Genomic DNA, 25,944 nt, shown 5'->3' with positions numbered 1-25,944 from the left:
TGCACTTTAGCATTATGAATTTTGTCACCGTTTAGAAAATAGTCCATGCCTCTATTCTTTTTTCCAAAGTGCAAGACCTCGCACTTGCCCACGTTGAATTTCATCAGCCACTTCTTGGACCATTCTCCTAAACTGTCTAAATCTTTCTGCAGCCTCCCCACCTCCTCAATACTACCTGCCCCTCCACCTATCTTTGTATCATCGGCAAACTTGGCCAGAATGCCCCCAGTCCCGTCATCTAGATCGTTAATATATAAAGAGAACAGCTGTGGCCCCAACACTGAACCCTGCGGGACACCACTTGTCACCGGTTGCCATTCCGAAAAAGAACCTTTTATCCCAACTCTCTGCCTTCTGTCTGACAGCCAATCGTCAATCCATGTTAGTACCTTGCCTCGAATACCATGGGCCCTTATTTTACTCAGCAGTCTCCCGTGAGGCACCTTGTCAAAGGCCTTTTGGAAGTCAAGATAGATAACATCCATTGGCTCTCCTTGGTCTAACCTATTTGTTATCTCTTCAAAGAACTCTAACAGGTTTGTCAGGCACGACCTCCCCTTACTAAATCCATGCTGACTTGTCCTAATCCGACCCTGCACTTCCAAGAATTTAGAAATCTCATCCTTAACGATGGATTCTAGAATTTTGCCAACAACCGAGGTTAGGCTAATTGGCCTATAATTTTCCATCTTTTTTCTTGTTCCCTTCTTGAACAGGGGGGTTACAACAGCGATTTTCCAATCCTCTGGGACTTTCCCTGATTCCAGTGACTTTTGAAAGATCATAACTAACGCCTCCACTATTTCTTCAGCTATCTCCTTTAGAACTCTAGGATGTAGCCCATCTGGGCCCGGAGATTTATCAATTTTCAGACCTTTTAGTTTCTCTAGCACCTTCTCCTTTGTGATGGCAACCATATTCAACTCTGCCCCCTGACTTTCCTGAATTGTTGGGATATTACTCATGTCTTCTACTGTGAAGACTGACGCAAAGTACTTATTAAGTTCCTCAGCTATTTCCTTGTCTCCCATCACTAGATTACCAGCGTCATTTTGGAGCGGCCCAATGTCTACTTTTGCCTCCCGTTTGTTTTTAATGTATTTAAAGAAACTTTTACTATCATTCCTAATGTTACTGGCTAGCCTACCTTCATATTTGATCCTCTCCTTCCTTATTTCTCTCTTTGTTATCCTCTGTTTGTTTTTGTAGCCTTCCCAATCTTCTGACTTCCCACTACTCTTTGCCACATTATAGGCTCTCTCTTTTGCCTTGATGCATTCCCTGACTTCCTTTGTCAGCCATGGCTGCCTAATCCTCCCTCTGATAACCTTTCTTTTCTTTGGGATGAACCTCTGCACTGTGTCCTCAATTACTCCCAGAAACTCCTGCCATTGCTGTTCTACTGTCTTTCCCACTAGGCTCTGCTTCCAGTCGATTTTTGTCAGTTCCTCCCTCATGCGCCTGTAATTACCTTTATTTAACTGTAAAACCTTTACATCTGATTCTACCTTCTTTCTTTCAAATTGCAGACTGAATTCTACCATATTATGATCACTGCTTCCTAAGTGTTCCCTTACTTTAAGGTCTTTTATCAATTCTGGCTCATTACATAACACTAAGTCCAGAATAGCCTGTTCCCTCGTGGGCTCCATCACAAGCTGCTCCAAAAAGCCATCCTGTAAACATTCAATGAATTCCCTTTCTTTGGGTCCACTGGCAACATTATTTACCCAGTCCACCTGCATATTGAAGTCCCCCATGATCACTGTGACCTTGCCTTTCTGACATGCCCTTTCTATTTCGTGGTGCATTTTGTGCCCCTGGTCCTGACCACTGTCAGGAGGCCTGTACATAACTCCCATTATGGTTTTTTTGCCTTTGTGGTTCCTCAACTCTACCCACACAGACTCCACATCGTCTGACCCTATGTCGTTTAGTGCTATTGATTTAATTTCATTTCTAATTAACAAGGCAACCCCGCCCCCTCTACCCACCTCTCTGTCTTTTCGATAGGTTGTAAATCCCTGGATGTTTAACTGCCAGTCCTGAACCCCCTGCAACCACGTCTCTGTGATGCCTACCACATCATACCTGCCAGTCACAATCTGGGCCACAAGCTCATCTACCTTGTTCCGTACACTGCGGGCATTTAAATATAGCACCTTTAATTCCCTATTGACTGTCCCTTTTTGTTTTCTTAGTGTGGTGGACCTTGGTTTACTGAGCCTTTCCATACACTGTGTCATATTTTGTGAGATGGGGACTATCGTAACCTCTCCTGAGCTCTGTCTTTTCGTGATTTTTTGTAATCCTAAGCAGCTACGCTTCCCACTGATTCCTTCACCTCTTGGTTCCCTGACTTTCCCTTCCCCCCCAATCTCTAGTTTAAAGTCCTATTGACCACCCTATTTACTCTTTTCGCCAGAACACTGGTCCCAGCTCGGTTCAGGTGGAGACCATCCCAACGGTATAGGTCCCCCCTGTCCCAAAACTGATGCCAGTGTCCCATGAAAAGGAACCCCTCTTTCCCACACCACTCTTTCAGCCACGTGTTAACTTCCCTTATTCTTGCCTCCCTATGCCAATTTGCACGTGGCTCGGGCAGTAATCCGGAGATTATGACCCTTGAGGACCTGTTTTTTAATTTGAATCCTAACTCTTTATAATCTCTAAACAGGTCCTCTTTCCTAGACTTGCCTAAGTTGTTGGTACCGACATGGACCACAACAACTGGATCCTCCCCCTCCCTCTCCAATATCCTTTCAAGCCGGTCAGAGATGTCCCGCACCCTAGCACCGGGCAGGCAACATACCATGCGGGACCCTCGATCCTGCTCACAAAGGATACTATCTATCCCTCTGATAATAGAATCCCCTACAACTACAACTTGCCTATTTACTTCCTCCCCTTGAATGGCCTGCTGAACCATGGTGCCTTGGTCAGCTGACTCATCCTTCCTTGACCCTCACAACCATAAACATTAATGATGTCCAAACTGTATGAAAAGCATTAGATTTGGAAAATTAAAATACTAATACCGAGTGTCCACAATGAAAAATAACAGGTACAAACAGCACCCAGCAAGAGCGCAGGTGAGAAATCAGAGGTATGAGGTGTCCCCACTCTTGCTGGCTGAGAGCAGAGTTGCGATTATTTTCAATTCCCCCTTTGTTTAGATTTGCACTGATGGTCAGAGCATATGTTTAAAATGGCAAATTTTCAAGACGCTGACATCAGAAATCCACCAAATGGCAGAGGTTTCTCATCCCTGGCAGAGGAGTCCCCTAGCCAATATTTATTCATCAATCAACACCACAAAGACATTATTTGGTTATCACATAGTTGTTTGTGAGAGTTTGCCATGCACAAATTGGCTGCATGTTTTGTACATTACAACAGCAACTACATTTCAAAAGTACTCTGTTGGGTGTAAAATGCTGAGCATCCAGCGGTCATGAAAAGTGCAAAATAAATGCAAGTTTTTTTTCCAAATAGCACTATACAAAGAGAAGCATTCCAGTGTGAATTTCAAAATTCATACCTTCATCACCAGAGATGAACTGGGCTAATTTATGTAATTTTCTATTTGTGGGAAAAGACTTGACTTTTTCACCCAAATCTAATGCAAGTAACAAAGAAGCGGATTCTTTAAACTCCCAAACAGTACTTACCTTGTGATCACAAGTTCTTCTGACCCAGTGCTCTGCTGACGCCTCAGATAGAACATTATGTGCAATTTTGAACACATTAATTCAAATATGCATTTGCAGGAAATTTCTTCAGCAACTACTTCTGCTGTGCCAGAAGTATGGTTAGCAGATATAAGTTCCATCACACAGCTAGCATTATAACACAGCTTTGAGGATCCCCAGAAGTGTGGAATTGAATTAGAGAAGAACATAGGATGAGTCTTGCACCAGAATTGGTGGACCTGTCGCTCGTTTTGGAATTGGATTGGTTGGGAAGAGACACATCATCTGGATCTTTAATATTCCACAAAGCAGAGATGATTTGGGCACACTTGATTTATAATTGCAAAACTAAATAAATATATTTGACAAAACTCAGGTTAGAGGCTAGAAGAAACCATCTCTTGAAGGGTTATGTAAAACAAGGTGAAATGCTACCATTATAGAATCTTAAACGTCGCCGAATATGGAGTGGAGGATTAGATTGGTGGAAGACGTTTGTGTGCTGCGAGGTGTATGATGCAGCTGGAACTGAATACATGAGATGTTAATACTATAGTTGCTAGAAATAGGAAATAATAGAAGATGTTGGAAATAGCCGGACAGGAAGCGTCTGTGGAGAGAGAAACAAGCATCAATAGCTTCAATTTTAACAATTGGGCAGTTGGCCCAACATTGGATGAAAATGCACGGCTTGGCACGCACGAGTGGGTGGCGGTGCTTCACCTATGAACCTTACTATTGGCTGCCACAAGAGCTGCTGGCCTGTTAAGGATGACAGCCCACCCCCAAGAACTGCTGACCCATCAAGAGGCTGGCACCTCAGCAGCAGGTAGGAGTCCTGCAACCTAAAGAAGGTGAGCCAATATATCTTTTTTAAAACATAGGCCAAGTGCTGGAAGGGAAAACGCTCCAGGGATATCATTGGGGCCTCAGGGACCACAGTCCCCACTGTGCTTTATAAGACAATGCGCTCCTAACGTTGCTGCCACTGGGACGCTGCCTCCATTTAGCTGGCAAAATGCTGACAGCAACATAAAATTATCCCATTTTAAAAAAAAATGGAAATTGGCTGTTCACTTATACTTACGCTGCTAAAATACTCGACTGATTGGTAGGGCCAGAGAGCTGATCTGACATGATCCCCCTTAATTTTGTAGGCCTGCCCACCTTCCAGCCCACTTCTGGGAGGTGAGGGGTTGGAGGAGGTGGGCGCAGTAAAATTCAGCCATGTCTCAGGTCAACAACTTATCAAAACCATCAACCCAATATGTTTCTTTTTCTCTCCGTGGATGTTGCCTGTCCTGCCGAATGTTTCAAACAATTTTTGATTTTATTACTGGCGATGATGTTACGATAGATGGATATTCTGAAATTAGCTTTGCGTTTCAACAGTTTAGCTGCAGCAATTTCTCTCACGGTCATCTAATGAACAGAACAGCCAAATTTAAACTTCAATACTTAACAAGAGACCCAAGAGTAGCAGGTGTATTTTTGTCCATAAGGCAGTAATCACTAGGACTTATGGTTAATTGCATAACAATACAGAGGCATCAGATATAAAATTATAGAAAGTCACTGAAAAATGCCAATCAGTCCATCGTGACTGAAAATGGTAGCTGTCCATTCTATCCCACCTTTCAGTACCTGGTCCATTGGTTACAGCACTGCAGGTGAAGATCCAAGTAATCTTTTAGATGAGTTGAAGGTTTCTGCCTCCACCACGAAATACAGTTATTGATCTTACAATTTTCAAAGCTGCCATGAATCTTAAATCAATTAACATTTTTCCATGTGTTAATCAACAGGAAGGGCAGTCACTATAACCAAGAGGAGGTTGGGTAGAATAGTGGCACATCAATTCACGTTAGCGAGCTTAGTTAGCACATTTGAGATTTACAAGAAGCAAAGCGGTTTCTGTATTTTGCAGGGTTTTAAATAATTTAATTGAAGTCATTCAATGAACTGTGACTACACGTTCAGTTTTCAAAAATCTGAAAATGTCATAAAATAAAATGACCTGCAGTCATTTTGCAATTATATCTCAAAAGTTTTTTTCCACCTATGGACCAGACAATTGGTATTTTACCTAAAAGATCATATGCTAGTACAGCAGGATTACAAATTTATTTTCGAAAGAGAACAGTCCAAATGTTCCTGTTTCTTTTGCAACTTATTCATAAAATGAAACACAATCAAGAGACGTAACATTTTCTTGAATTTAAAAATTGAGTAAACAGCTTTAAAATTAATCATGGCACCCAATACTTCCTGCTCAAACATGAGGTCTTAACATATACATTATTTTATCATTTAGGGAATAAAGTAAAACTCAAAATAAAATGTAGTCACATGATACACAACTATAGGATTAAATCTGGAAGCATTTATTAACATCAAAGTCAAACTAAATTTGAATACAATCTCAAGTCCCCCAAAATTTCAAATATAGATATCTGCAACTTAACTAAATAAAAGATGAGTGCTTTGGCAATAAGATTGCTTTCATAACATTCTGATATTCCAACCATGAATGGGTTTGCAAAAGAATCCATGACCAACAGTGGAACAATTTATCCTTATCCAGCAAGTTCCAAACAAGCTGCAGGATGTACTGCTTGGGTTTTAAGCAGTCAATGCTTGATGGGAGTTAAAGGCAAGCAAAACCTGCAAATGCAACCTCTAAGTAGTTTGTCACGTAGCGTGGTGAAGAATTCAGTAGCCTATAACTAGTTACTTTTCAGCTAAAAAAAAGGAAATGTAACCAAGAGTCAGTGGGGAAAAAATTTTAAATCTTCAATATCAACATTGGGGGGAACAAAAGAAAACAAATTGGCAAATAGCTTCTGCCAGCAAAGCCGTAAGCTTCACAAAGTAAATGGTCGCTGCTCAAAAGCAAAGTCAGTCATTTAAAAAAATTTTTTTGAAGTACCCAATTCATTTTTTTTCCAATTAAGGGGCAATTTAGCGTGGCCAATCCACCTACACTGCACATCTTGGGGCTGTGCAGGTGAGACCCATGCAGACACGGGGATAATGTGCAAACTCCACACGGACAGTGACCTGGGATTGAGCCCGGGTCCTCTGTGCCACCGTGCCGCCCGTCACTGTCATTTTAATGACACATTGTAACTTTGTAGGAACTTAAAAAAATAATCAGAATCAATCCCCCTCCCAAGGGCACCAATTGCAAATGTGAGGTAACATTCTTCTTTCACAACGCAGCAATAGATTTTATAAGTAGAAAATATGTTAGAAAAAAAGGCCAAAATAAAATGCTTTCAAAGTTTAACAATTAAATGAGAAAAATATACCAACAGAAACATTGAAACATATTGCTTTTAAAAAGAAAAATTCATATGCTTAACTTTCCCTTAATGATTTTAATTTCAGGTGGTACAAAATTAATTTTTCAGTGGAAAGGAAAACAATATCAATGTTCTCGTACCCTAATAATGCAGTGCAACAGATTCGGCTACAGATGTCTAAATAATGGAAATAATTTCCTAATATTTTCAATCCTATCTGTTCAAATGCTAACACTGGGAATTGTTTTAACTTACTATTCCTTTCAGAATATTTATTGTAATTTCCACCTGGGTCAACAACATAGATTACTAAAACCCTCACACATTTTAAACACTATAAAAACCCATCCAAGAAGAAAAAAATTATCCAATAATTTTTCCCCAAATATCCACCAACAGTAAGAGGCAAATTGCGTATTTCTAACAATCTTAACTCACCACTCTAAATATACAAAGCTTAGGCACACCTTCCTGGTCTTTCACAACCTTTATGTTAAAACAAACGTATCTTTAAACATCTGCCACGCCTGCGGATAAAAGCGATTCTCCTTAACATTTGTAATTATTATAAAATTGAAATATAAATTAAACTCTACATTAAATAAGATTGCTTCTTATAACAGTGACATTAGAAAATAAAGAGGCATTCGTATCTAGATTAAGAAGCCATTATGACCTTGTTATATTCACCATTTAGAAAAGGCCAATGCAGTTATATTTAGAGATCAAATTTCAACATTGGTCTGCTGTTCATGCATTCGACCAATTGAGGCCACAAGCCTGAGTTACTCTCAAAGGACTTAGTACAGTATATTACTGAATTTTGAACTAACCATAAAATCTCCTGCATTCTCACTTCCTAAACTATTTACTGAATGTCCGCACCATGTTATTTTTGCTAGTTCATCCCATTTTGATTTGAAGCCCTAAATAACTGTAAAGAAATTTCATTGTCAGCATTTCAACCAAACAATTGCAGTAAGAACAAATAAGAGATCAACTCAGTTAACTATTTTCATGCAGTCTCCTTCACAGATTTTGTCTCATATTATTGACTTCATTTTGTTCAAGAATTCGGTTCATAGTTTCTTTGTGTCTTCCTAAACTTTCAAAAAGATAAAAAATATGTTATCAGCAATAATTTGGAACTACAAACAACTATGTTAGCAGCTAAATCAAAATGAATACACAAGATTGCAATTTTAACACAGCCATGCACATCTGAAAGTTAAGATTTATTATGCTTTAAAAATAGCTCAGAAAAATGAAGAGATCATCATCAAAAAGGAAAACCGTGAAATCTTAAGACTTATCTAGATAGACACATGGGAGGGGATTCTCCGACCCCCCCCCCAACCGGGTCGGAGAATCGCCGGGGGTCGGTGTGAATCCCGCCCCCGCCGAATTCTCCGGCCCCCCCAAAAATCACCCTGGCATGAATCGCATCGCCCGCCTTAGAGAATGGCGGAGACTGGCGCGACGCAATGGGCCCCGGGGCCACCCAAATTCTCCGGGCCGCAATGGACCGAAGTCCCACCCATTTAACGAGGGTCCCGCCAGCATAAATCAAGATTGGTCCCTACCTGCGGGACCCAGCTCCGTGAGTGGCCTCCGGGGTCCTCGGTGCAATCTGGCCCCCATGGTGGCCTGGCCCACGATCGGGGCCCACCGATCCGCGGACGGACTTGTGCCGTGGGGGCACTCTATTCCCCCACGATGGCCGAAGCGGAGATGAACCCTCCTGCGCATGCGCCGGGATGACACCAGCACACGCTGGTGCTCCCGCGCATACGCCAACTCGCGCCGGCCGGCAGAGGCCCTTCGGCACCGGTTGCCGTGGTGCCAAGCTCCTTCCCCACCGGCCGGCGGGGTGCAAACCACTCCGGGGCAGGCCTAGCCCTGAAGGTGCGGAGGATTCCACAACTTAGGGGTGGCCCGACACCGGAGTGGTTCACGCCACTTCTCGGCTCTGGGACCCCCGCCCCGCCGGGTAGGGGAGAATCCCGCCCATGAACAGACAGGGAATAAAAGGATACAGGCGATTGGTCTAGATAGGACACGAGATCGGCGCAGGATTAGAGAGCCGAAGGGCCTTTTCCTGTGCTCTATTGTTTATTGTCAGGTAAGTATTTATAACAGGAATTCAAAGCCATATGCATTCACGTCTCCAACCAAGCTATACATGCTTCTTGTTTTGGAAGTGCCCACCAAGTCATTTAAAAGAAAGCAGGAACAGAATGGTACTGAAGCAATAAGGCAAATAGATGCATCTCGAACTTGAAATATATTCCATTGCTCAAGGCTTCAATAGTGCAGGAAGAATCAAGTTTTTCATTCTCTCTTTTCTGCAGATTCACAATTAGCCCTCCTTGGTTTGGAAGACATTGTGTACTTCAGAAAGTTGTGGCACCTGGAGAGAATATTGGTATTAATCATGGAATATGTTACTGGAAAAGAAAAGCAGAAGTACTTGAAAATTTGCACTAGCCATTAGTACCACCTGGCGACACCAACATTAAAGCCTTATTTGATTGATTTATCCAAAGGAATAGAAAGTCAAGGACACTAGAAAGACAGTGGATAACAATTCTGAAATCAGGAACATGTCTACAGATAGTGAAAATCCACAAAAAAAAACAAGGGGGAGAAAAGCTTAAAAGTTACCGAAAGGCAGCTATGCAATAGCCAAAGAATGAATTTGTTTAGTGGCATCAACAACTTCTGTGTAGCAAGAGTACAAAAGGTCACTAACGAAAGGAGGCTGAGGTGCGGTTCCAAAACAAGGGGCGGAATTCTCGGGAGGGGTGTTGCGGGAATTGCGCCGGGCCCCCCGCGGCGATTCTCCGGCCACGATGGGCCGAAGTCCGCCGCTGACAGGCCTCTCCCACCAGCGTGGTTTGAACCACCTCTCTTACCGGCTGGATTGGCGGCGCTGGCGGGCTCCGGGGTCCTGGGGGGCGCGCAGGGCGATCTGACCCGGGGGAGTGCCCCCACGATGGCCTGGACCGCGATCCGTGGGCGGGCCTGTACCGTGGGGGCACTCTTTTTCTTCTGCCCCCGCCATGGCCTTCACCATGGCGGAGGCGGATGAGACCCCTCCCCTGTGCATGCGCCAGTATTACATCAGCTGCCACTGACGCACCGGCGAATGCGCGGACTTACGCCGGCCGAAGTCCTTTCGGCCCTGGCTGGCGTGGCGCCAAAGGCTATTCACGCCAGCCGGCGGAGTGGGAACCACTCCGGCGCGGGCCTAGCCCCTCAATGTGAGGGCTTGGCCCCTAATTCTCCGCACCTTTGGGGCGGCCCAACGCCGGAGTGGTTCACGCCACTCCAACACGCCGGGACCCCCCGCCTTGCCGGGTAGGGGAGAATCCCGGCCCAGGTCATTATAAACCAGCAACATTGCTAGGAGCACACACACGTGGCCCCCATCTATCCCACACTAATGGCTCCCATCTATCCCATACTTGTGGCTCCCATCTATCCCATTATTTATGTACTAAGGGTAGGAGTTTCCAGCCCTTCCTGCTGGCGGGATCTTCTGGTCCTGTCGATGGCGACCTCCCATGGTGGGTTCCAGCAGCTCGGTGGGCGAGCCATGCAAAACACCATAGACATTGGACGCTTGCAGGATCTTCTGTCCTGCCAAAGGTGAGACGCCACTGCCGCCATAAAACACATCACAGGGGAGGGGAAGATCTCGCCCTAAGTCACTATTTTAGGCTTTTCCACTTTAAAAGGTCAGTTAATGGGGCTTGTTTAGCATCAGTTTTGTTGTAACGGCTCTGACATAGGGTCATTCAGGAGGGGGAAGAAGTGAGCTGGAGGCAGGGGAATGGGGGCATCGGTGTGAAGGAGGCTCAGGAGCAGGAATGCGAGATAAACAGGAGGGCCGGCAAACAGGAGTTAAATAGAAAGTTAGCATATTTTTAAACTATTTTTTAATATATTTTAAGAACTTACTTCATTTACCAATACAGGAGATCAGCAATGAAATATTTCAATTAACTGGTAATAATATTTTAATTTTTTTCTGATGAGAAAGGTCGTACAGAACCTAACTTCAGCTTTTACATTGGTTTTAATGGGAAAATTTGATTTGCTTAAATTAGTTTCACTGAAAGTTGAACTTTTTAGGAATGCAGCTACAACTTTAAAATAAGTTTTACTGGACGTAAATGTTACATGTTAAGGAAAGGGCAATTATTTCACATTCTGCTCATTTTTTATATAATCAGTAATTAGACACCTTTTATGTCACTTGTAAGCTCTTCTTCTTTGTCATTCTCAGGTTCGGCAACATTTCCCTCATCTCCATTGTAATCTTCCATTTGTTTCCCTTTCAACATATCTAGCAGGTTTTTTTGCTTTTGGTTCTCATCATCTGCAGTTTGCGACAAGGGAAAGAAGGTGAGAGGTGACATTTCAAAAGCTGTTATCCGAAAGATAAAAACATTAAAATGGCAAAATAGTCATGTCATAATATATGAACTTCAACAATTATAGCTCTGCGGAAAAAGAGGGATTGGATTTGGTGTATGCAGAATAAGGCCCTATTTAAACACTTGGAAATAATATGTAACCAAGGGTAACTTTAGACAGAGAAGGTTATGAATATATTATTTCAAAGACTGCAACTGAATCTCCATTGGTGCAACTGAAATGACCTCCCAGTAGAAGATTCTACATTCAATATATAGAAAACGTAGCAGGTTAACACTCAGAGTGAATGTTCCTACAACCATGGTTCGGGGGGGCGGGGGGGGTCACATATCCATTTTCTTCTCACTCAAGGGGCCGATGAGCATATTTCAGAAAGATAAGGTTTGGCACAGCATTCAAAATGAATTTCAAAATTAAGTTGAGGTATGAAGAAAAGAAACAACCAGTTGAGCAAATATAAGCAATAAGTTGACCATTCAAAAAATGTAATAAAGATCACAATTGGAGCTTGCGAGGGCCAGTATCTGTTTGTCTAGCTCACTCCAAATCTCTTGATACTCACTCACTCCCACCCATCATGTGAGTAGGTGTCATTGTGTGTTAGTGTGTGGGGGTGAGTGACTGTCCGTCTGTCAGTCACTCACATTCCCACATTCTTGGGTAGTGAGTCTTTCCGTCCTCACCTCATGCAGCCCACCAAGTCCCCCTCCGTACCATCACATCCGGCTATTTCCAGCCTGGCAGCAAGGTCTCTCCCTCCCCCACCCACTCGGCCTGGCACGGGGTGGGTCTCTCCCTCCCCACCCAGACTGGCACAGCTCTCCTCTCTGTATCCTATCCCCCGGAGGCCACTCATTTCCACCTGTGCTGCTTCTCCAATCACAGACTGCTTCTCTCCTACATTTGCTGCTGATAGGAAATCCATCAGTAGCCAACGTAGGAGGAGTTTGTTTTTCAGAATCTTCCATTGCACTTACCAGTATTTTGAAGACTATCTCCAGGGATCACACTGGGAGCCTTTGTGAGCCACATCTGGCCCGTGGGCCATTCATTAGACAAACCTGGTTTAACAACACAAGAAAATTAAAAGGAGGTAATTTAGCTCCTCGAACATGCTCCATCATTCAACAAAGTCATGGCTGACCAGATTGTGGCTTTAACTCCACTTCCCTGCCTGTCCCCTATGAGCTTCGACTTCCTGGCTGATCAGAAATCTTCTCAATTCAGCCTTGAAAATATTCAACTCCACAGCCCTCTGGGGTAGAGACTTCCAAAGATTATCAGAGAAGAAATTCCGTAACTCTGTCTTAAATGGGAGATTCTTATTCTAAAACTGTACACCTTCGTTATAGATCCCCCACGAGAGAAAATACCCTCTCCACATCTACCCAGTAAAGCCCCCTCATAATCTTGTTTCAATAACTGAAAATATTAGGACCAACCTGCTCAACACATCACAACACCAACATTCATTTTGCATTTGCAATCACTTGGCTGTACCTGCAGCCAAATCTTTTGTGATTCAGGTACAAAGACACCCAGGTCCCTCTGTACCAGAGCATTCTATAGTCTCTCCATTTAAATAATATTCTGCTTTTAGCGAACAATCTCAGTTTCTTGAAACTACCAAGTTTTGTCCAGTCATTTAATCCATCTACATCCCTCTTTGGATGAAATTCTCCAAAACCTACATATGGCAGGTTTTAAGGCAGGCAAGCACGGAGAATCTGGCAAAACGCAAAAAAAAAACCCCACAAAAAAAAACGGTGAGACCTGCCGGTATAAAATAACATTGCAATTCTCTTAACGTTGGGGCATTTTGCCCGCTGGCAGGTGATGCAAATGCCATTTGAATCTAATTAAAACGGCTGCCCACCAGAATCCCATCAGGCCTTCCAACTTTATGGGAAATCATGTCAGCGTCAAACCCGATTGATAAAGGCTGGCCCGCACAAGACGGACCTTAGTTCGGCAGACGTTTCAAGGAGAGTTCAACATTGGGCAGCATGGTAGCAGTGGTTAGCATAGTTGTTTCACAGCTCCAGGGTCCCAGTTTCGATTCGTAGCTTGGGTCACTGTCTGTGTGCAGTCTGCATGTCTCCCCATGTCTGCGAGGGTTTCCTCTGGGTGCTTCGGTTTCCTCCCACAGTCCAAATATGTGTGGGTTAGGCAGATTGGCCATGCTAAATTGTTCTTAGTGTCCAAAAACATTAAGTGGGGTTACTGGGGTAGGGTGGAGGCGAGGGCTTAAGTAGGCTGCTCTTTCCAAGGGCAGGTGCGGACTCGATGGGCCAAATGGCCTCCTTCTGCACTGTAAATGCTATGATTCTAACATGTACAGCATACCTGTCTTGGTGCTGCGCTGCTCCTAATGTGCTGTACACCAGCCTGCCAGGGCACACATGTTCCTGCCCTCTAATCTGAGTCAGTCTTCACGGACAGCATAATGCTCCTGAACCCATGGACCTTCCAGTGTCACTAACTTGGATCAATACTGCATCTGGGTTGGGTACAAGGATCATCTTCCTCACCAGTGTCTATTTGGACAGCAATGTGTTGCAGGACTCATGCAGCAAAGGTCCAACCGCGCGGTTCGACCATGGGTGGGCAGCCAAAGACAAGGGGGCAATGTGCAAGGATGGCTGGGCAAAGAGTGCAGTGGGATAAGGGCAAGGGGTAAGGAGGTGGATGAAGAGGATGAACAATGGAAAACAACAGGAAGACTGAGGGAATGGAGGCAGGGCCCCACTAGGCTGCATGACACGCAGACAAAGTGGACTACGGGCTAGCGTATGTACTACTGGAAGTAGATGCACGTAAACTGCAGATTATGGGGTGGGTGAATGTTAGCGCGGCACATTAGGGATGGTTTGCACGAACACCAAACAGGTCGGGGCTGCAGTACTTGGTGACAGTCATCGTTGTCCGTAGTCCTGTTGGAAACAGGAATTACATCAAAGCTCCTGTTTAGGTTCAAGGGTGGGAGTTCAAACATTCCTACTGTGAAATAGAAAGGAATCAGGGGCTATACAGACTTCAGACTGAAATCAGAGAAATGAGACAGTGTAGAAGGGCAGTGGCCATGTAGCAGGAGAAATCATTGGAAGCATGGTGTACCCCAGCTGTAAGGAGGGACATGGCTTGTGTGTTTCAAAGAAAAATTGCACAGCTTGATGTGCAGAGCTGTCCTACATTCTAAGTGGTCCTGGATATGGCAGGCTCTATATCGGGCTGCAGAGGGTAATGGTAAATTCGCCATAATCCCAGATGACCATGGGCTGCTTTTCCCTTTGAGGGGGAGAGCTGACTGATGGTGGTTTAACTGGAGAATCACCACACTTCAGGCAAGGGTCAAGGTTGAGAAGGCAGGGCCTTCATGCATGTCAGCCGGTATGGGAATTGAACCAGAGCTGCTGGCCTTGTTCTGTTTCACAAACCAGTGGTCTAGACCACTGAGCTAACCTCTGTAGAGGGTATGGTGACAGTCACAGGGGCATCTGATGGCTCTGATGGCAGTGGGAACCCTGGTAAGTAATGGTGCACACAGCCTCCAAGTGGGGTGGGTACAGGTCCATGCGAGAAATGGGTGCCCCACAGGTGATGGGCTTGGGGAGGGCAGGTTGTGTTGGTGTTATTATCCACCTCCACAACAACAAGATCCAGTATCAGTAGGGGAGGCTGGGAAATAACAGGTGCCATCTCAATCTGCACATAGTGAGGCTCCAGGTAAATTGGAGACACCCGGACAGAGAGAGAGGAGGGTCGAGCATCATCCAGTGATAAAAATGCAACACCACCATCTCGATGCTCAAGTACAATGGCGTAGTCGAAAGTAAAATCAGTTCTGTCTGGGAAGGGTATGGTGAAGTGTGGGAGGACCACAAAGCTGGCCTCTGGAGGTCCCTTTTGCAACGCATACTCATTTTCTGGTACTGCTACAGTGGACAGGGTTGCATGGTCAGGGTCAGTTACATGGGGCTCAGAGCCCATTGCGCAGGAAGCAAGAGCAAGCCAGATTTGTAATTTGGCACTTTAAAAGGGATCGGCACAATTCAATAGTTTCAGGTGAAATTTTGAAAAGTTACATAGTGAAAAACAGTAATGCAGCTTGGGAGGGAAGACTCAGTCAAGCAGGCACAGCTGCATCAATTCTGCCATCCCACAATGAAGGAGATTAATACCATTCATCTGTGGCCAAACGGATTTTATTAATTCACCATGAGCAAACAAATGCTCATTATGCCAAGTCAATGACTGGAGTTTACAGCCACATTGGTCCAATCATGTAATTCACAAGTTCTCACCTTTTTTATTTTCATTTAAGTGGTAATTTAGAGTGGCCTGCAGGGGCTCACTCGTGCCTGACACTGTGTCGCCCCTCACCCCCTCTGGGGGACTAACAGAATCTGACGCATCATAATTGAAGGTTCTTTCATTTTTCTGCCTCCCTAGATAGTTCAGACAGTGCCCTATTGGGCCACCCCCATCCAACAACACCCCGACTCTCTCCCTCCCCACCACCCTCACCTTTCCTTTCTGTTGGACAGAGGCGAGGTTATCTGGTCTCTCCAGTGCAAAGTTTAGTGCTTGTACTATTTCGTAGAAATGTGTTGCAAACTATTTTAATAATCAGAGTATCCTCCCCCGCTCCCCGTACATTGGTACCGAGGGGAGGGTACCCTGTTTCTCCAACCCAAAATTAGTGTTGTATCGTTTGGCCTTGTATATATTTTTTACTGTTTTAATAAAAAGATATGGCCAATCCACCTACCCTGCACATCTTTGGCTTGTGGGGGTGAGACCCACACTGACCCAGGAGAACGTGCAAACCCCACAGACAGTGACCCGGAGCCGGGATCGAACCCCGGTCCTCAGTGCCATGATGCAGCAGTGCTAACCACTGCACCACCTTGCCACCCATCACCAGTTCTCACCTGAGGAACATTGTGATCCAACTTCTCCCATGACTATCTCGTTCAATCCTTTGTACTCTGCATCCTTTACCCATTTTGGTCTTTAATATCTCTTTTCAGAGAGGAGCCAAAAGTGAGAATTGATCCAGTGGTCCAGCGAGCTTTTCTAAGAATCTTCATTCGATGCAGGAGGCGAAGGAGGGAAAGATGCTTGTGCGCGCAGCTCCAGCAGAAGACACTGCATATTGGACAAGGCGGCGTGGGTGGGGGGGGGGGGGGATGAGCATCAACAGGAAGCTGAGGCGCAGAGACCCACAGTGCGGAGATGACTGGCAGCACCAAAGGTCGATCACCCATAAATCTCCTTTCTACAAATGAGTGAAGGCAGTAGGCTGCGATTGTCCAGAGATCTGGTCCACCACATACACCACTTGCTCACAGAATACCCGACACCATGTGAGCTTGGAGGCTTCTCCCTGCCACTGGCCTTGAAGGTGACAGCAGCACACAATGCCTTTGCCTCTGGGTCTTTCCAGGGAGCAACTCGGGACCTCTATGATATTTCATAATCAAACAACGCATTGGTGCATTCAGGGCAGTGATCAATACCCATTACAGGAAGGCCCATTATGTGAACTCTGCGCTGGATGAGGGCAGCCGGGCTCAGAGATTCACAGGCTTTGCAGTCACCTCTGGATTCCCTTGGATGCAGTGAGCAATAGACTTCATCCATGTGACTTTAGGTGCTCCCTGGCAGCAGCCCTAGAGGTTCATCAACCGCATTTCATCAACATGCAATTGGTATGTGACCATCGGACAGCATGGTAGCACGCGTGACTAGCACTGTGGCTTCACAGAGCCAGGGTCCCAGGTTAGATTCCCCGCTGGGTGTCTGTGCGGAGTCTGCACGTTCTTCCCGTGTGTGCGTGGGTTTCCTCTGGGTGCTCCTGTTTCCTCCCACAGTCCAAAGACGTGAAGGTTCAGTGGATTGGCCATGATAAATTGCCCTTAAGTGTCCAAAAAAAGGTTAGATGGGGTTATTGGGTTAGGGTGGAAGTGAGGGCTTACGTGGGTCGGTGTGGACTCGATGGGTTGAACGGCCTCCTTCTGCACTGTATATTCTATGTTCTAAAAGCACATCCTGCGTATTTGTGCACGTTTCCTGGGAATTATCATGACCCCTACATCCTCAGCTGCTTCCAGGTACCTGGGACCAGAACGTCAGCGGGGATGGTTGTTGGGGGAAAAGGGTTATAGACTTTGGGGTGCTCTGTTGCAGAGGGATCTGGGGGTCCTCATTCATGAATCACAGAAAATTAGCATGCAGGTACAGCAAATAGAGTATAAAGGCAAGGAAATGTTGTTGAAACTATACAAGGCTTTAGTGAGACCATAACTGGAGTATTGTATACACAGTTTTGGTTCCATTAGCTGAGGAAAGGTGTAGTGGCATTGGGGGCAGTTCAGAGGAGTTTTACTATGTTAATTCCAGAGAAGAGAGTTTAAACAGTTTAGGCCTTCGAGTTTAGAAGAATATGGGGAGATCAAATTGAGGTATACAAGATGATAAAAGGTATGGATAAAGTAGATGTGAAGGAGATGCTTCTCCTTGTGGGGCATTCTAGAACAAAATCTTCGGATAAGAGGTAGCAAATTTATAATGGGAGTGGAGGAGAAGGTATTTCTCCCAGAGGGTTGTGACTCGATGAAATTCACTATCCCAGGGTGGGATAGATGCTGGGACGATGAGTAAATTTGAGGAGTTGGACAGATTTTTAATTGGTAATGGGTTGAAGGGTTATGGAGAACGGGCAGGACTGTGGCCAGGATGAGCTCAGCCATAATTGAATGACAGAGCAGACACAATGGGCCAAATGGCCTAATTCTGCTCCTTATATCATATAAATTCTCACAAATAGTAACTGAATGAATGATCAGATAACTTATTCTGATAGTGGGTCCTGAAAGGTGGCACAGTGGTTAGCACTTCTACCTCACGGTGCCAAGGACCCGGGTTCGATACCGGCTCTGGGTCCCTGTCCGTGGGGAGTTTGCACGTTTTCCCCATGTCTTTGTGTGTCTCCCCCCCACAACCCCAAGATGTGCAGGGTAGGTGGATTGGCCATACTAAATTGCCCCTTAATTGGAAAAAAAATAATGGGGTACTCAAAAACTTCTTCTGACAGCAATGGCTGAGGGACAAATATCGGCCAGGGCCTATTTCCCTTCAAATGGTGTAATTTTTACATCCACCAGTGCAAACAAACAGAACCTCAAATTTAGCATCTCTATAGAATAGAACAGTACAGCACAGAACAGGCCCCTTGGCCCTCGATGTTGTGCCGAGCAATGATCACCCTACTTAAACCCACGCAACCCGTATGCCCGTAACCCAACAATCCCCCCATTAACCTTACACTACGGGCAATTTAGCATGGCCAATCCACCTAACCCGCACATCTTTGGACTGTGGGAGGAAACCGGAGCACCCGGAGGAAACCCACGCACACACGGGGAGGACGTGCAGACTCCACACAGACAGTGACCCAGCCGGGAATCGAACCTGGGACCCTGGAGCTGTGAAGCATTGATGCTAACCACCATGCTACCGTGAGGCCGTTACCGTTAGATCTCATCTAAAGATAACACAGTGCTCATTCAATAATGTACTGAAGTGGCAGCCTAAAGTACATGTCAAATCCATCATGGGCTTATTCTGGATTGAAAGCAACAGTACTCCAGGAAAGAGTAGTACATATATAGTGGAAGTTGAATCTGACCATTTTGGAAGGTATTCTTATCTCTCCTCAGCGGCATACAGATGTTAAAGAACAATACACCCGAAAAGAGTTTCTGTAAAAGATGACTAGTTCCAATCCTTTGTATTTCTAAAGAAGGAGTTACCCAAAATAATGTAATACTATTACAGACAATTATACCGAACCTGGAGCTTTCCTGGATTCTGCATTTTCATAGTCAACCTTGGTTTTGTTTTCATCTTCATGGATGCCTGCAAAACAGCCTCATGTTAGCTGCGTTGTGATGTTTACTACCAAATGTAAAATGTAAATCTAGGACTAAATGTAAATCTAGGACAGGATTTTTCCTGCGTGCTTCTGACCCCCATATCAGGACAAAACAAGTAAATTAAATATTTGAAGGATTTCTTAAAATGGAGAAATTTATTGGCATTGAAGTTCCATCCGTAATTGTTGACAGAGACAGACATCAGAACTGTCTACATGCTACTGTAATGATAGCAAAGAGTCAAAGCATAAACTAATGTTATAGAGGAATTGCATCTTCTGCCACAATGTACATTTAGTTATTTCAATGTCATTAACAAAGCAGCACAAAATTCTATAGTTGATCAAATATCTAGGGGAAGAGACTGAAGGTCAGGACACATTGAATCCATCCAATGTTTCAACTAAAACAAATCCACCCAGTGTTTCAACTAAAACATTAGAAAAATGTTTAGACCCCGTGAAACCAATAAAATTCAGTCAAAAGAAAAACCACACTTACAGTTGCTCAAAATAAAATGGAATAGAGCAACATTTGAACTATGCATACCTGCATCCACTATCTTGTTATTTTCAAGTTCTTGTGCAAGGTGTGTAGAAATTGTGACATGTTTAAATTCTTTTATCTTCTTATCTCCATGTTTGAGTTCATTCGTTTTCTCAACTTTTAACTGGTCTGTGTAGTCAGTGGTTTGTCTTGGAGACGTTTGCTCTTTATTTGATGGCTCAGTAGAACCTTTTTTTTCTGTTGGTTTTTGCTTAACCTGATCGACAGAAATTAATAAATTGGAGATTTAATTAGACATTCAGGTATTAATCAGCAGCAAATGGAAAAGCTACCATATTCTATGTGGTTAGAAATATTTTCTCATGGATAGATAGGGGTAAGAGCAGACAGCAAGAGAACTTTGAGTTTGTGATGCTTGCTTTTTGAACAGACCCTACATTCTATTGTTCCAAAGAACCAGAGCCTCATCATTCAACCATCTGCTCTTGACTCAATCCTCTATGCCATGGTGTATTTCTACTCCTTAAAAGAAAATAGTTCTTAAAAAATGCAATGCAAAGCAAAATGCTAACAACGGCAAATGTATTTCATAAATTGCAATCTGATAATGAACGTAATAATTTGGAGTACATCTGTACTTTTTTTTTTAAAAAGGAGTAAGCGTAAAGATCAAAAGCAGCGCGTGAGGGGAGAGTCCAGAGAGTGAAAAACAGCCCAACAGGGTAACAGTCAGCTCGCTGGAGTGGAGGCTCATCTGCAAGTCCAACACATTCCCCCCAAAAAAAGTGACTTCACAGGGAAATATGTAACTAATAAGTGGGTGAGAATTTTGCTCCTTTAGAATTCAAAATGCAGATAATATATCACTAACCACAAGGTTTTATTAGTATTAATGAAGTTTACTGATGGTAATAAAGCTTATTGGGAGTAGTAGCATTTATTAATTGTAAGTTAATTAAGTAAAAAAAACATTATATCACAATAAAGATGGCAGGGCAGGTGATGTGTTGCGACTGTGTGACGTGGGATTTCCTGGGTGCAATATTACGCAGGGAAAATACAACAATATCTGCAGGAACCTTAGATCAGAATTCATGAGCTGAAGGTTGAGCTGCAGAAACTGTGACACATCAGGGAAGAGGAAAGTTACCTGGACAATTTGTGCCACGAGACGGTCACACGGATACTCTTCTGATATGGCCTATGGTCAGGGACAGGAATGCATGATTGCAAGCGAGGCAAGTGTGGCGACCCGGAATGTAGAAGTGGAGCAGGCTCAGCCCTTGCAATTGTCTAACCGGTTTGGAATTTTTGCAAACTGTATGGATGAAAGCAGGGACTGCAAAGTGGCACCATGTACAGGAAGCCACTCTAGCGGTGGGGATTTAATAGGAATGTAGTGGTAGCAGGAGATAGCATAGTCAGTGGTACAAACACAGTTCTCTGCACCGAGAGCAAGAGTCCTGATGACAATGTTGCCTGACTGCTTCCAGGGATCAGGACATCGCCCAGAGCTAGAGAGAGGTACTTTCAGTGGGAAGAAGAGGATCCAGTGGTTATGATCCACGTAGGTACCAATGACACAGGTAGAACTAGGAAAGAGGTACTGTTGAGGGAGTATGAGTAGCTAGGGTCTAAATTACGAAGCAGAATCACAAAAGAAAATAATCTTTGAGCCACAGAGAAATTGGCATAGGGTAAATAGGATTAGAGAGTTAAACGTGAGGCTCATAGATTGATGTTGGAGAAATGGGTTAGATTTGTGGGTCAGTGGCACCAATACATGGTAAAGTATATTGTTAGGACAGTCTTCATCTGAACCATCTTGAGATGAATTTCTGATGGGTCATATAACTAGGATGGTGGGGAAAGCTTTAAGCTGAAGAGTGGTGCCTATGGTCAGGGACAGGGAAACAATGATCAGAGTGTTGCAGGAAGGAACAGAGTATACAGCGTATACAAACCAAAGAGTGCACCAGCAGATAAGAGTAGAGATTACAAGACAGAACTGAAGGCTCTGGGCGGGATTCTCTGATCCTGAGGCGTAAGTGTTGACGGCGTCATAAACGCCATTGCGTTTTACGACGGCATCAACAGGCCCCCAGGATCAGAGATCCCGAGCCCGACAGGGGGCCAGCACGGCACTGGAGCGACTCACGCAGCTCCAGCTGCCGATATGGGTGTCAAACAGGCGCTGCGGCCAGCATGGATGTACGCATGCGTGCTAGTTGCCTTCTCCACGCCAGCCCTCATGCAACATGGCGGAGAGCCACAGGGGCCTGGCGCGGAGTAAAATAGGCCCCCACCAGGAGAAGCTGGCTTGCCGATCGGTAGGCCCCAATCGCGAGCCAGACCACGGTGGAGGCCTCCCCCCCCAGGGTCGGACCCCCCTCCTTCCCACCAGGCCCCCCCTCGGCAGGATGAACATCGAGGTCGCGCCGGGTAGGACCACACGTGAACGGCGCTGGCGGGACATGGCCTATCTCAGCGGTCACTTGGCCCAACGTGCGTGGAGAATCGCTGGGGGGGGACCGCTCGGCGCCGCATCGACTGGGCCGACGTCAGATGAATCGCGCACCCCCCCCCCCCCCCCCCCCCCGGCGATTCTCCGACCCTGCCCGGGGTCAGAGAATCCTGCCCTCTGTATCTGAATGCATCCTAGCATTCATAGCAAAGCAAATGAATAAACAGTTCGAAGAGAAATAAATATGTATGATGTGATCATGTTCATTACAGGGACAAGGCTGCAAGATGACAAAGAGTGAAACTTGAATATTCAAGCATACATGATATTTAGGAAGGAGAGGAAACTAGGAAACGGTGGAAGGTTGGCTCTATTAATTAAGAATGATACTGGAACAATAGAGGGCAAGAGAGAAAGAAAGAGAGAGCGAGAGTCTTCTTTTTGGAGATCAAAATGCAGGATCAGTTTAATGGATTTGATTTTAATTCTATTTCTCAGTTGCTCTCATCCAAAATGATCCTTGAAAATGATGAATCTGCTTCTTGTCTGGACAAGATTTCATCTGAGCATACATATAGCGATCCAGTTCAAAATGATTAATGCCACGTAACTAATGAGATGTAACTAAACTTTCAGAAAAGGTAATTGACTTTGTTGAGGGTCACGAGCCCACACAGATGCACCAAATTTCTGCACCACTCCAAATTTGTAGGCATGTATAATAGTTCACCACATAACAAGCTCCCTATTCAGAATATACTACCCTGGACAATGGTCAAATATTAGCTAAAGAAGAAGAGGCAACTAAGAAATAAAAACTTCAAAACTCTCTAAATTATGGTTGCTGCAATAATTTCAGCACTCCTTTGTTTGCAAAATAGGAACAAACTCCAGCCCCAGCAACACTATGCCGGCACAATGAGCCTGAATGGGAGCAGAGAATAGTCGAGTGACGGATCCGCTAAAGGCTACAGGTAAAAGGGCAAGTGGCACACATTTGTGGCCCAATCATTACCTATGCACCCAGTTTTCATAAGTGCCATAAGCTTTGAGCAATTATTTCAAAAGTTGGTTGATTGCTCGGTGTAAAAAAATACATCAAAATGTTGATACTTTTGGTTTACTACAAACCTCTGTTTCCCTTCTTCTAAACTCAAATTGTCTTTGCTACGCACAGGTGTGAATTTTCGCTTTTCCAGATTTGCGTGGTTTTTAACACCAGATATCCAGTCACTGTAACATCACCAAGGCTGCAAATATGGGGTTTCCAATTCAAGCAAATAATTCAAGAAAAAATATAGAGAAATACAATGAAAGAAAAAGTGAAACGAATGAGACCAATAATTTTGGATTGGAAAACTAAATAAATGGTGTTTTTACCAGTGACTTGTTCTCATCAGCTGCTTCAGTATTTCTGTTTTCAGGCTGGAACTTGATATCATGAAGCCTTCGGTTTAGTTCCTTAATCTGCTCTTCATACAGCTCTTTCTGATCATTTATTTGGTTACTGCACTGAGTACTGAGCAGTCAAACAAAAGAAAATCAATATTTCATTAATTTTGCAACTTTGCTCGAAGTTGTTGCTGGATTGTCTATTTATATGGCTGTTACATCGTGCAAATAATACAATATCGAACCTTTTGGGCGCCGAGTTATAAATCATCGACACTGTATACAACTGATGGCAGAATCAAATTCAGCATGGAACCGATTAATCATCTGCATCATCCGAATTGAGAACATTCCTCAGACAATCCCTGTAACGATTTAAACAGTTACTAATGGTCCCCAGGAGAAGGTTACAATCTTTGTCACAAACCAAAGGATTATTTAAATTAGGGCAGCACGGAGCACAAGTGGATAGCGCTGTGGCTTCACAGCGCCAGGGTCCCAGGTTCGATTCCCCGCTGGGTCACTGTCTGTGCGGAGTCTGCATGTTCTCCCCGTGTCTGTGTGGGTTTCCTCCGGGTGCTCCGGTTTCCTCCCACAGTCCAAAGACGTGCAGGTTAGGTGGATTGGCCGTGATAAATTGCCCTTAGTGACCAAAAAAGATTAGGAGGGGTTATTGGGTTACGGGGATAGGGTGGAAGTGAGGGCTTAAATGGGTCGGTGCAGACTCGATGGACCGAATGGCCTCCTTCTGCACTGTATGTTCTATGTATAAATAATACATACTGATTTTAGGTCCTGGACCAGTTCATCAAAAACATTCCTGCAAATCAGGATTAAATTCCACAAATTTTTGATTAAAATAAGTTCTCTCACTTTGGGGCAGAGCATCATTACTACATTTTGATTTTTAAAAAATTCACAAACAAAATATTGGAGACATTTAATGTTGAAACACCAACACCCAAGGAAAAGCAAAATATTTTCAGCAGAACCTCTGTGAAGTCACTCTAATTTAAAGAAAAGCTCGACCTGCATGAGTGACCCGGACAAGTCACAAAAACCTTTCTGTTTCGATGCTCAGGTACTAATGTCAGAATACCAAAGTTCTGAATTCTTGTATAAATATGCTGCATTATGTATAAAATTCGTTAAGATTTTGCTGGGATTATCTTCATTTCATTATTTGTGAGTTGTAATGTGTAAATACTGTCGTAAAATATGACTGCGATAATGAACTAACTCGTAAACACTTGCAATCACTGACACACAAGATTTTAAATCCTTTAATAATTAAAGCAAAATACTGCAGTTAGTGGAAATCTTTTAAGAAACAGAAAAAGCCAATGGCTTTTCATCAGAACTCAACTCTAGTTGTTGAAATGGCACTGGGAGGGGGTGGAAAGAGAGAGAGAGAGAGAAATAAAAGGGAAGGTCTCGGATATGGTGGAAGATGAGATGTATTACATGACAAAAAAAGAGTTGGTGGGGCAGAGCCAAAGGGAGTAATAGTGGATCAAGTTCATTCCAGGGAATGTGTGAATGGCAGAATACTGAACATTTGCCATCCAAAAGAAAAAAACAAGAGGAAAAAGAAAAGATTAAGATTGATATAGGCAAAGACAAAAAAGGAAACATATTGTGGACAGAAACTGTGGCCTGAAATTACTGAACTCAATATTAACCCCAGAAGGCTGTAAAGTCCCTCAAAGGATGAGATGCTGCTCCTTGAACTTGCTGAGCTGCTTTGGAATACAGCAGTAGGCGGAGGACAGAGATATTAGTATGAAAATGATCAGGAGAAATTAAAATGGCACGTCACCAGAAGCTCAGGGTCAAGCTCATGGGTTATACAGAGGTGTTCCATAAAGTGGTCACCCAAACTGCATTTGGTCACTCCAACGTAGAGCATCATAAATCACCATTTAATCTGCAAGGAGTGTTTTGGGGAGTTGGACAGCGAGGAGAAACACAAGATTATCGGGTTGCATCTCAGGGCCGAAGGGCCTGTTCCTGTGCTGTAAGGAAAGGTACCCTAAAAAGGAAACAAGGTGTTGGGGGGTGATTGAGGAGTGGGCCAGGGTGGCACAGAGGAAACAGTCCCCTCTGAATACTAAAAAGAGGTACAGAGAAGATATATTTGATGGCAGCATAAGATGCAGGAGAGAAGTAGGCCATTTGACCCATCGAGTCTGCTCCGCCAT

At 44.2% G+C, this 25,944-nt stretch overlaps 1 protein-coding gene across 2 annotated transcripts in view; it reads right to left on the bottom strand.

The window, feature by feature from the left end:
• Positions 1-3,242: 3,242 nt before the first annotated feature.
• golm1 (golgi membrane protein 1) overlaps positions 3,243-25,944 on the bottom strand; it is a 56,395-nt gene continuing 33,693 nt past the window's right edge. The window contains exons 4-9 of one of the 2 annotated variants that reach the window (XM_038804825.1): positions 23,732-23,870; positions 19,930-20,143; positions 19,298-19,363; positions 12,418-12,501; positions 11,247-11,381; positions 3,243-8,102 (exon numbers count right to left, since the gene is read on the bottom strand). In XM_038804825.1, coding sequence (XP_038660753.1) covers positions 8,098-8,102; positions 11,247-11,381; positions 12,418-12,501; positions 19,298-19,363; positions 19,930-20,143; positions 23,732-23,870 — 643 coding nt within the window. In that variant the 3' untranslated portion in view covers positions 3,243-8,097. The remainder of the gene's footprint in view (positions 8,103-11,246; positions 11,382-12,417; positions 12,502-19,297; positions 19,364-19,929; positions 20,144-23,731; positions 23,871-25,944) is intronic. The other variant, XM_038804824.1, reaches the window with a different exon arrangement.

The sequence above is a fragment of the Scyliorhinus canicula genome, chromosome 8 (genome assembly GCF_902713615.1).
Source record: "Scyliorhinus canicula chromosome 8, sScyCan1.1, whole genome shotgun sequence".
Classification (NCBI taxonomy): Eukaryota; Metazoa; Chordata; class Chondrichthyes; order Carcharhiniformes; family Scyliorhinidae; genus Scyliorhinus; species Scyliorhinus canicula.
This window is presented reverse-complemented; position numbering and strand designations above follow the sequence as displayed.